General features: G+C 40.6%; 1 protein-coding gene across 4 annotated transcripts in view; it reads left to right on the top strand.

Annotated features, from left to right (window-relative positions):
• SUPT3H (SPT3 homolog, SAGA and STAGA complex component) overlaps positions 1 to 12,312 on the top strand; it is a 255,558-nt gene extending 243,246 nt beyond the window's left edge. For all 4 annotated transcript variants that reach the window (XM_042032809.1, XM_042032808.1, XM_042032807.1 and 1 more), the window contains exon 12: positions 10,584 to 12,312. In XM_042032809.1, coding sequence (XP_041888743.1) covers positions 10,584 to 10,625 — 42 coding nt within the window. In that variant the 3' untranslated portion in view covers positions 10,626 to 12,312. The remainder of the gene's footprint in view (positions 1 to 10,583) is intronic.
• Positions 12,313 to 12,613: the final 301 nt, after the last annotated feature.

Genomic DNA, 12,613 nt, shown 5'->3' with positions numbered 1-12,613 from the left:
TAGAAAGATTAAAGATAACTTAAACTGCACGTTAGAGAGGCTTGAAGTCTATCTCCACTTGTGAACCAGCTTTTCCAGCATATGAATGTGGATATAATGTCATTTAAAAAGTATAATGTAACAAAAAGCCTGTTCTTCCTTGGGATCCCAATTTCCTTGATGCATTCTTGCAGATCATAACTTGCCAGCAGCACTTTGAAAGTGCAACAAGGGCTCTCCTCTGTGCAGGCTGCCCAGTGCAGGAGCCTATGAGGCTTTGGGCAGTGTTCCCACATTCCCAGTGTGCCACTGGCACGGTTTGTGCTCATCAGACCCTGCTAAACATTGGAAGGAGTTTGTCTGTCATGCAGGTAGGAAGTGCTGGGGAGAGCGGGACCAGGCCCTGCAGCATGAGTGGTGGCCAGGAGGGGACTGCCCTCTTCACATGTCCCAGCTCACTCCTTTATAAATGAAGCCATCCCCAAGTCCAGCTCTTCATGTGCTCAGCATATTTCAGCATTGAGATCGAATTGCAGCCTGTCAGGAGATAGTGAGCAGGGCCACTATCACCCAGACCCTGTCAGGATCTGGTATTTTCACAATTCATGGAATCATTTAGGTTGGAAAAGCCCTCTAAGATCTTTGAATCCAACCATTAACCCAGCACTGCCAAGCCCAGCACTAAAACCAGTCCCCAAGTGCCACATCTACACATTGACCACTTCATTCTTGTTACCTGTTTTTTCCTTCTTCTATTTGCTTTGCATATATTGAAGAAATCAGTCATTCATACTACATTCTTTTCCAAATCCTCATACTACTTTCTTTTCCAAATCCTCATTCAAGTCTGACTTGAATGGGATAAATGTGTCATTACTTTGCCGAGACTGGCCCAATAGTTAAATGGGTTGTGACTTAAAGGAGAAGCGTCCTTCTGTGATTATCACCAATTACTGGTGAAGTGTTAACTGTTCAAGGGAATTAACTGCTCTGCTTTGTATTTTTTACAGTTGCATTGCATTCTTTGCATAAGGAGTAGAACATCCTACATGTAATTAAAGAATAACCTTTAATTTCCTAAATTATAAATGCTTACCATCATCAAAAATCAAATATCTGTATCAATACATGTCTGGATTAAAGTTCAAATTAGGGATGGAGCTTTGTTTTGAAGGATGGGGGCATTTGGTTTTCATACTTAGTGAACCATTTTTTAAGTTTGGATTTGATACTGATTTTCAGAAGTCCAGGAGGGACCAGGAAACCTATTTTGATTCAGGGCTATTTCTAATATAAATGTCATAAAACCTGGTAGAGTATAATAATTTATTCTGCTGCTAAAATATTGGTTTAACTGGTTAAACTGCCTCAGCTCTTGGATTTTTTCTTCAGTGTGTTGCAGAAATACATGTGAAAGGTCGATTGGATGCCATTCTGCAGCCTAATCCTAGGTAATTTATTCTGTTTTACCTGAGAGAAAGGTCCAAATACATGTTTTTCTGGTTTTAATCAGTCCAACTACAATTGATTCAACTTTTGCCTGAATAAGGAGTGAGTAAAAACTTAGCAAGAGCCTCAAGATTTGGCTCTTATTCATTAACCTCAGGGCAGACTTCATTTTGTGTGATTTTTAAGCTATTAAAATGTTGGTTGGCTTCCATTTGAGCTCAAATTCCTAATATCACCAAATAATTATGTGTAGATGATGAAATGAAAAAACAGGCATGTAGTCTCCAAACACGTTTCAGTCTGGGTGGCTGAAATGGCTCATAACATTCAATGCATGAAAATGGGGTGGATTGAATAAATTAGCAGAATCACAAAAGGAAACCACTATAGGAAATAGTTTTACACGTGTAATCACTCCCGTACTCCAGTGAATGTGTCAATCTGTACTAAATAAATATATTTGTTTATAGACATGTTCTGTATTAGCTTCCACTCTTTCACAGCACTTTGCCAAACAAAATCCCACTAGAAGTAGGATGTTCGCACCCGAGTAGGAGTTTCTTGGATAAATATTTTTTCTATATTGAGACCAAAACCACTTCTACAAATTTCAGACTTTGATTGGAATAGTATATTTCTTTTGCCTTTTTTTTTTTTTTTTTTTTTTTGCCTTGTCTTTCCCCCCCCCTCTCTTCCCATCTCCTTCACTGGCAGCCACTGATGCATTACCTTAATTCCTCTTGCCTCCCACTGCTCCGGTGCGCCGGCGCCCCGCTGCAGACAGAGCACATCAGTCAGGGCTGAGCAGGGCAAAAAGTGGCTGCACCCCAGTGCTGCCACCAGCAAAGGGCCTCGGAGCCTGAGAAAATTCCTCTCTTCACAGACCTGAGCTGTTGGTTGGGCTCTCTTTTCCACACTGAAGTGCTCTGTTGAATCAAAGGGACAGCAGAGGTGCTGTGCCCTCTGCAGAGTGTGTTTGCAGGATGCTTTCAGGAGGTGGGGGAGAAGTGTGTTGCAAAACATCATTAGATGCAACTTTTCATTACAATTTCACCACTTTTAAGGGGAAAAATGTAGGGGAATTGTCTTGTTTTACCCAAATAATTTAATTTCAAAGTAATACCCTCTCCTCCTATGCAAAAGCAGCCAATTTCGACATCCATTTCTGTACATCTGGTATTTTAGCCATTACAATGGAAGACAAAATGCAATGAAAATAATAATTATGGCATAGTATACAATGTATTCAAAGTGTCATGTATTAGCTCTGTAATCAAGCAATCCTCAAGAAAAGGTTTCCAGTGAGTGATAGTATTTCTGTTTCAAAGGCAGGGGAAATTGAAGCACAGAGGCACTAAGTGGTTTGTCTGAGGCCACACAGCAAGTAAGTGTCAGGGCTGGGAGCAGAGCCCAGCCCTGGCTCTTGCCCTTGTACTCAGACGACTGTACCACACCATATTGTTTCCAAATAAATTTGCTCTTTAGCTGCTATGCTGAGCTCATGAGCAGTAGTGACACAGAGGGGGAATTTAACTTCTTCGGTTACTTCCTACAGAAAAAACCCTGAGCTTCTACAGCAGTAGAAGAAACCTTAAAAGGTCAAAAAAAATCATCTCTGGAGACAGGGAGCCATCCAGGTTGTTTGATGCTGAATTGCTCTCAGGTTGAAGCAGTTTTTATTGTTAGTGGTATATTTTCACATGGGAGTGCTGTGACTGTGCAGTGCCCTGAGTCATAAAGCAGAGGTTTCAGTGTCCAACCATACCTAAAGCCTCAAGACTTCCAGTTTTAATTTAGTTCTCAGACATAATGAAGTTGCCTGTGTACATTATTGCTGCCATACAGCTAAAGCAGCACGTTGAGGCACATCAGGAGAGGAGAGTTTGACCCTTGAGCAACTCAAGGTGTTTTGACCAGTTTGACGTGAGGCAGTAAAATTTTAAGTGAGCTAATTGCACTGCTCATGAGGAGATCAGGGACACTCAGGAACCACTGCATTTCCAGTGTGGTGAGGGGATTAAGCTTTCCCAGTTATGCTGGATTCCAACAGGTCATATCCATCAAGGTCTGGTGCCTTGTGGACACCTGCTGTGTGCTTTTCCAGCAGCGTGTCCTGGGCAGACAGTTATGGGCCATTAGACCCACGGCAGGAGGAACTTGCTGGATTTTGACTTGCTCCACAGGAGAAGCAGCTGATGCTGTCCAGGGAGGAGTGGTGATGGAGCCCAGCTATAGGTTTTGCAGCCTGGGGGAAGGGATTTCTCTCCCTGACTGTGAATGGAGAGCAGCATGTAGTTGAAGTAGGGCTCAGAACAGAATTTCTATCAGTGTGCAAAGCAGCATCGCCTTTCCTTAACAATTAAAAAGGGTTTTTTGCTCTCAGACATATAAAGCCCATTAAAACTGGTGGCAGTGATGGGAAGGACTTTGTGAAAATATGTTTGTTTTGCAAAGCTGGCTGCCAAGTATTGTTTTATAGTTCTGTTTTTTTCCTTCTTTCTCCTCTGTTTACAGTGCCCTCTGAGAGACTTAAAATGATCCCTCTCTCCCCACCAATTTTGTTCTTTTTTCTCTTGGCTGACACTGGTACCCCACTCCCACACCCCAGTTCTTGCTGCAACAGAAGCCATGATCTTTTTGCCTTGTTTTTCTTTCTTACAATACCAGCCCAGCCCTGAGAACAGCGTTTGCTGGTTAACTGCAGCATTGCAAATTTGGCCAAATACACTGGAGGACAGCAGTACAAGCCCTATGTTTTGTTCTCCATCCACTGGTGGTACTGCACGAGATGCCTGAGAAATTCATTTGTTTTCCAGTGATCCTACATTTCCATCAGCCTTGGGAATGTCATTTATCCCAGAAGCAGAGAAAAACAATAAAAAAGTTGGATGGTTGAGACCTAGATGATGTTCTTTAACAGACTTGGATGATATATCCTGGATATGTCCTATGCCTGTACACAGGAGCCCAGTTTTACACAATTATTTAAAAAGTTTATGCCACTGGCAGATAAAAGGTCAACCAAAGCCCAGAGGTGACTTTGCTGGGAGGCATTTTGTTGATGGGTGGTTTACTGGAGTAGTGCTTTTATCAGCAGGTGATATTTGTGGGCATCTAAGTGTTCTTGTGATCTTTGGCCCCTTCCTGAGGCAGGTACTCTTGGGATGGACACTGCTGCTGTCCCTGGTGTCTCACCAGGCTGAGGATTCAGGGAACAGACCTGAGGAATGCAGTTGGTGTTTCTTACACCTAACTGAGGTTTTCTGGGGTCTAGCATAAGCACCAACATGGTTGTGCTTCCAGAGGGGTTGTTACTGTATGGATAAATGGATGCTGTAGCTCTCAGCACATTGGTCTGGCCTCATCATAAATGAAATCCATGACCTTTCTTGGATACAGCAGGGCAGATCAGCCAGAGCATCATACAAGTTTGTAACATGCTAAACCTGGGTGTCCACAGATACATATTTGGGGAGTGTTATTCGTTACTGACCATGTATAAGACATTACGTACAAAAAGCGCTCCCTCATCCTTTGAGTGGTATCAGACATCTGTGCTCTGGCTACTGATTAAAGATGGGTTTGTGGAACTAGAGCCTTCAGTGTTATTGTTTTAAATTGGAGGGAGAATTATCCATTATATTTCTTTTGTCATATGGATGCATTTTTAATAAAGAGAGTTTATATCCACACAAATTTATTTAAACTTAAACAGAAGCAACTAATTCTAAACAACACATGGATTTTCTTTTTCAAACAATGTTGCTTATACTTTGCCTCTTAAACTAATTATTATTTTAATCTCTAAATAAGCTGACACTTCTTTGCATGTGGTTTGTCTGTTCAGGCTGGGAAAAATTAGAGGAGTAACCTTTTAATCACAGGGGTTTTAATGTAGATGTTTTTATATACAAAGAGTTATGAATCTGTCCAGGGTGATGTGTTTGATATTATGGTGAGCTAATGAAAATTCAAAGTTAACATTCCCCAAATAAAATGGAAAGAAGACACAGGGAGAAAAGGAGCGGATTCAAAATTAGAGAATCTTGGGGGTTTATGGGTTCCAGGTTATTTGGAATGGAATGAAAGTTAATGCTACATCCTTTTTTCCATCCTGCCAGCCAGTGTCTGATCCAAGAATGTCTCTTATTTAAAGGGCAGGGCTCCCTCCACTGTTCTTAAATAAAGGCTCTGACTGGCTGAGATCCAACCCTCCCTGATTTTCACAGTAACACTGTAAGGCTGCATGAAGAGAATTACTTAGTGGAAAGAAGTTTTGCATATGATTCCCCTATCATAAACCTGCTCAGGTCATATGGTTCGATTTACATTTATGCAAATGTCAGAGAATAGAGTAAAATTACCCAAAGCGGAAAGGACCGTGGCATGTCACAAACAAGATGTGCCTACTTGCATTTATGTTTGCTAATGAAGTTCAGCCGGGGCTTGCTCTTTGATTTGGATGTCTCTGTCTGCCATTCCACTTTATGCACTGTAATTAAGCCACTTGCCCACACACATACAAGAGGACATCAAGAAAGGGAGACTTCAAGTTTTATAAATGCTTTTCTGTAACTCACTTATACAGGGCCTATAATTCAGGATTTAATATCTCTAAGTGATACAACAGGCCTGCAGTGTGACATTGTGCTTAACTTTAATGCAAGCAGAACAAACTTAAACCAATGGAGGATTTGGCCCAATAAACTTTGGTGTGTCGGGTGCCCGCTGGAGATGTTTTACCCCAGACTTTCCAAATTTTATCCCAAATAAAAATTAGGCAGCCCACTCAAAAATCACAGCTGTTTCTTTCTCCTGCCAAAATTATTATTTCTCATCATGCTACAGCTGTGAAATTACGCACTAGTGTAAATTGTTAACTGGAAACCATTTCTAGCTGAGGTGCCTGTCCAGAAGTCTTGGTATTCTAATCTACTCCGTTCCCTGATTGAGGAGTACTCACACATCTTCACGTTTGGCTGGGACTTGTTTCTGTAAATCACAGAATCACAGACTGGTTTGGGTTGGAAGGACTTTAAAGATCATGCAGTTCCATCTCCCTGCCATTCTCAGGGACACCTTCCATCATCCCAGCTTGCTCCAGGCCCCATCCATCCTGGCCTTAAACACTTCCAGGGATGGGACAGCCACAGCTTCTCTGGGCAACCTGTGCCAGGGCCCCACCCCCCTCCCAGGGAAGAATTTATTCCTAATATCCAATCTAAATCTACTCTCTTTCATTTAAAGCCATTCTCCTAGTCCTAAATTGCTAATAAACACATGGTTATTTGTCCCTAAATTGGTCCTATAAACTCTTCAGTAAACTGTCCCATTTCATGGGACCTACTGTGAGGATAGGAGTTTTGCTGCCCTTCTCTTGGAGTGGTTCTTTTTCATCCTTCATAATGACACTGCCTTGGGCTACAACTACAGGAGAGAAATGAGACCAAAAAAAAGGGAGTAGAAACTGGATGATTTTTCATGAAATTTGAGGAGTTGCTTGGCCAAGGTCCCTTGTGCCATGCTGGCTTTTTAAGCTGTTAAGTTTTTCTTTCCTTCACCAAACTAAGGGCAAAGCAAGGTGTTGCTTTTAGGCGACTGACAGCAGTGAACAATGATCATCTTTTCTGCTTCACTGTACCTCCTTTCAGGTTGGAAAAAAGCCTGCCTTCATTTATTAAATAATGATAGTATTGCCAGAGAGGATCTTGTGTCAAAATCCGATGTGCTTTGATAACTTAAAGGAGCAACATTTCCAAGGGAGGATTCCTGTATAGAGGATGCCTGAGAAGCTGTGAGAAGGTTCTTCACAAGGTGCCTTCGTGGGGTAGAATCACAGAGTGGTTGGGGTTAGAAGAGGTGTTAAAGATCTGGTGCCAGCCCCCTGCCATGGGCAGGGATGGACCCACTGGATCAGGGTAGGACTCTGAAGTGAGAACTAAGCAGCAAAATCATCACAACTCTGTCCTAAATGGGAGCAAATGGTAAGAGTGGCCTGGACAAGAGGAAGGTCATGTTTCTGCTTTCACATTGTCCCAGCCTGTGCAGCCTCTGGCTCTGGTTGGCAGCAATCTGTCCTTCCACCTTCAAGGAAGATGGAGAAGGGGAAAAAAATCTTGTCATGAAGCAGGAAGGAGCAAGGAAGAGTTTCTGTGAGAGCTAGATCAGCCAAGTAAGGTTAGATCAATGGTTCAGAGCATGGAAGCCATTCTGGGAAGGCAAACTGTGCAATTTGTGCCAAGTTAGGTGATCCCCCTGTCTAAAAGTCGGTCCCTTGACCACGCGTGCACATACTGGGTACAGCAAGAGGCTGACAGAACTTCAACCATAGCAGAAACTCAGCCCACAGCAGGAAAAGTCAAAGCACAGCCTGGTAGTAAATTTTAAGAGAGAACACACAGAAAATTTGGGTGCAGTAGACACTTTTCCAAAAAGGGCTCCATGGGCTTATGTTATCTCTTGACAGCAAGACATATCCAGCAAAATGGATACAGCTATTTTAATCCCACATCAAGAGCCTGCATCATCCTCTATCTGTAATTCTGAGCCAAATAATCATATTTAAAAAAAAATAAAAATGCAGATGCTGCCAAAGTGGCATAAAGCACCCAGAAGTGTCATCCAAACCCTCTAAATTATCTCCAACCACATTAAATGTCTGCCACATGCATCTAAACTCTTGCAAGGGCACATACACATGCGAGTTTTATGAAAAACATCTTGCTGTTTCTCTTCACAATTCTTGGCATGTAAAGATCTGTCTTTCAGTATCACAAATTCAGCTGTATAGATCTTAAAGATATCTGGTATAACTCAGAAAGATGGGATGTCTGTAAAATACTTTTGCTCTGCATAAAAGCATCGTGGAGGTTAACCTTTGTTATCTAGTAATGTATCAAAATGAGAATGAAGTGTTATCTTGTTATGGAATGGGATGAATCAAACTCCCTCCTCTGAAATACTGATTTTCAAAACAGTTACCTTTATGCTGAGGTTGAAGGTATGGATGGTTTCTGGGTAAAATGGTTGAATTTATTGTTAAATTCCTTAATAAAATATACATATATCAGAATCACTTTGTCTGGCTTGGGAAGTAAAAATGTGTTGTTTTCATTATTGCTGAACTTCAAAATGGCTTCAGGAATTTTGTTGGTCCTTTCCAAAGAAAGTGAACTTCAGGCAGAGATTAAAGCAGAGGAAATTTCAGCCCAAGGGCAAATGTTTCTGAAAGTTTAAAGTATGTGAAATGGGGAGTGAAGTAGGAAATAGTTTTCAATCCTAACTATAGCCACACTAGTTATAATATATCACTAAATATAGACCAGTGGGTGTGCCCAACTCTCCAAAGGTGTTATCCTGCCTCCCCTGAAACTGGCTTCTGAAATGACCTTTGCAGGGATATAACTGACTATACAACACTGCCCATGTTGGAAAATGTTAAACTTCATTATTTCCCAGGTGAGCCCAGCCAAGCCCAACTTTGCTTCACAACCAAAATTCCTTTCACAAAATTCAACCTTTTACCTTTCATGTAGATCCAGCTTTGTACTCGGGATCATTTGTCTCCAAGCAAACTGCACAGTAGTCCTGAATATTTTGTTTATGTGTTAAAGGTTGTCATTTGGGTTATAAATCCCTGTGAAACTATCGGGGTCAAGCAGCTAAAAACATTATTTTTGCATCAACTTCCAAATGCCAGCCATAATGGTTTGGGCAAGCTGAACATCCAAACTGCCTTGGACTTGCTGCTTGTGGTTGTGGGAATATATTGGATCCTTTCAAAATTATTGGCTAGTCTGTTTTGGGCATTTCATGTTTGGGTATAGAGTCTTTGGATTTATTCTGTGTTTTGTTTGTGGTGATACTGTCATGTCTTGGCTGTATATCCTACAGCTGATGTTCTGCACTTTGACTTTCATGCCATATGCTGCTAGATCTCTAGACTGAAGTGTGGTGTTAATGTAAAGGATGCTGTAATGAACATCTTGTACACATTTCCTTTTGCATATTCACTGTCTGTAAAATGTCTCTCTGAATACATCCTTGCTGGTTTTGAAATGATTTCTTTACAGTTCAGTATAAATGCTATTTATATCGAAAGTTGTTTGAGGTTATCCTTTACTCCTAATGTTACTCTAATTCTAGTTTAAGAGAGGAGAAATTGATCTGGCTGAAATTAATTAGGAAATTGGTAGAGCCACTAAAAATGGTGGTTATATATGGCACTTCCTAAGTGCTTGGACTGAGGATGTACAAAATAAATCTGACGAAGCACTAACTGTAATGAAATAGATGACTACATTTTCATTTTAAAAACAGGATGGCTGCTGAAGGTGAACCAAATAAAGCAAAACTATTTAAACTCCTTTGATTTTTTTAAAGATATTGTTAATATATTTAAAAAAAAAAAAGTATTTTTTAAACTGAGACTATCTCCTTACAATATAAGGTTTCCAGTGGCATTAAAAGGTATAGTGTCTTATATTGATTCAGAAAGAGCCGTTAAAAATGCATGAAAGGTATTTTAGGGAGACAGTGTCACAGAATCTTTTAAAATTATTTTCTCAAGTGCCACTTAACTCCTGTGCTTCTTTACCATTAGAAGCACTTCATCCCAGGTTACAATATATGGGATATCACATTATTTCCTACTGACCAAAGAGTCTCTGGAATAGTTTGGAGTAGTGGGGATTATACCAGTGTCTGTTTATATAACTTTGGACTCAGACTATAAATTAAGTTTGGAAAACTGCAGTTATTCAATAATTTATAGAGTATTTAGACAGTTTAGAAATGATTCTTGAACATGGTGAATAGAGAACACGTGCTTATAAAGGACAAGCAGATTCAGCATAATGATGTATTTTTGGCCTCAACTATTTTGCAGGCAATTAACAAAGTAGGATGTTACATTTTTGCCTATCTCTTGCTCTCCTGAAATAGAGTCACTAACCACTTGTTAACCACAGTGATTTTTTAATAGACAAAGTGGTTGCTTACAGCTTCCCTACCAGAAATGTTCAGATTAAACACCCTATTAGATTGCAGCCAGAATAGCCTACAAAACAGGAAGAAAGCCTTGCCTTTCTCTCTGCCTCCTTCCCCTGTTTAAGCTGATGTGATAATTCACTACAGATTTTCTCTTTCCCTGACAGAGTGCCTACCGCAGGAATGGGATGACTTTTCTCGCCTGCTGATGTGGATGTGGCTGCAGCAACAGGAAAGACAGTGTTATATTAAGGTGATTTTCTTTTCCCCTCCATGGAAGGAAAAAAAATACAAGCTCCAATGTCTGCATGTACCAGTGAGTGGGCTGGTTTGTTGTGACTATCTGCTGGCTGTCTCTGTCTCTTTTTCCAGCCCCCTCAATCGTTATTCTTGTTTACTAGCTGGAACATTTAGCTAATTAATGGCAGGATGTTTGGGATAGGGTGTAGGTGGACAAGAATGCAGCTCAGACAATGCTGGAGTTTGCAGGGGACTTTCTGACTGCCATGTCATTTTTATTTAAGTGTCTGGAAGTCTGTTCTCTGAAAGATGTTTTTTGGTAAAGCAGGATGGGGCAGGAAGAGGCCAGACAGATATAGACTGGGTTATGTTGGCTTATAAAGGTTATGTAGTTTTCCTTGCAATTTTTACAAAAGAAAAATTATTTCCCTCTATTTTCCACTAATTTCCACTTGTTTCTGTCAACTAATGTAAGTGTTCACACAGTATAACCCAGTTTAATCCAGTGAGGGGATTTTGGTGACAGCACTACCAAGTTTGGATGCAAAGATATTCAGAAAAAGTTCAGGTAAACGAAACTTTGCGAGTTAGAGACCTGACTTTTTGCAGACCCAAAGACGGGCTAAGTGCTCACCCCCAAATTCTCAATATTGGCATCTCCTAAGGCTTGAGTGATCATTGTCCAAAATGAAGGAACGCCTTTGCAGTGACTTGGCACGGGATTGGACCCCTATTTGGAAAAATACATTCTAAAGTATTTCAATAACTGCGTCTGTCTCAGTGGTTCTAGGCAAGGGCTTAGCGTTATGTACTTGCTCAGCGTTTGCTGCAGGAAGCAGATGTCCCTGTTGTTGACAAAGGCAGCACTGCTGTTGGATTTGGTTAAAGAAGAAACCAACTCTTTTTGACTTTTTTTTTTATATTTTAGCTAACGCTGTTTGTTTTCAAGATTTTTTTTTTAAATCTCAGTCCCTGTCTCTATGCTTGTTCCCGTCCCCTGCTCCTCCAGCCTTTGCTGGCCTCACAAACACATTCATTTCTTCCCATAAAAACTGTACAAATATAGAGCTAACCACGATGATGCTTGAGCAGAGAAAAGGACTCCTGCTTCAGCCCGTCACCAGGATCTGCTGGCACATCCTGCTGGTGTTCCTGTGGTACCCACAGGTCAGGGGTCTTCTTCACCTCAGGCTTGGAATCCAACTTAAGCCTCAAATTAATCCAGAACATTCAAGGGTTCGAGAGGAGAATATCAAAATATTAATTTTATATAGTGCAGCCATCCTCCTCCTTGGTGTTTAGTATGTGAGGTCTGAATTTTCGCTCCCGCTCTATGCTCTTGTGGCCGTTTGTAGGTGGTTTTGTTGTCCTGCTCTCTTGGACCTGCTTGCAAAAACATTAAATATATGTATATTTTTTAAATAAACAGAAAAATGACTTTTTGCAACCGAAATATTGTAAAAGTGAACATTACCGCTGCCATTCATAAATTGCTTTTCTCTTTTATCTGCTTCGTCTCCTGTTTTCTGGAAATTTTCTGTGTGTAAAGGACTAAAAGTAATGTGTACAATGTATTAAGTGAGGGAAGGGGGAAGTTTTCTGATGTTCCATCTGTGCTTCTTGAAATATATGATTAAACTTTTCTTTTTATCATCACTCTTTATTTTTGTTGGCATCCTTAATCATTGAAAATTATATGCTTGCTGTAAACATCCAGACTTTTTTAAAAGGGCACCAGCATTTATTGTATTTGGTTTCGATCTGCAGAGATGCAGACAGAAGAAACCGTTTCAGACACTGGGTACTGGAATCAAAATTCCTTCTGTTGCTGTCTCTCTTCCAGATTTTACATTTTAAAATATGCATAAGCAGGAAAAATACTGGCACTTATTTTTTACTGGTCTACTTAAAGTCCCAGAGAATGAAGACTCAACATACATTTCTCTCAGAAATATGA

The sequence above is a fragment of the Corvus kubaryi genome, unplaced genomic scaffold (genome assembly GCF_017639235.1).
Source record: "Corvus kubaryi isolate FWS band 111438036 unplaced genomic scaffold, C.kubaryi_AGA036_p1.0 37354, whole genome shotgun sequence".
NCBI classification, from domain to species: Eukaryota; Metazoa; Chordata; class Aves; order Passeriformes; family Corvidae; genus Corvus; species Corvus kubaryi.
Note: the sequence above shows the minus strand (reverse complement) of the source record. Positions and strands in the feature narration are given on the sequence as shown.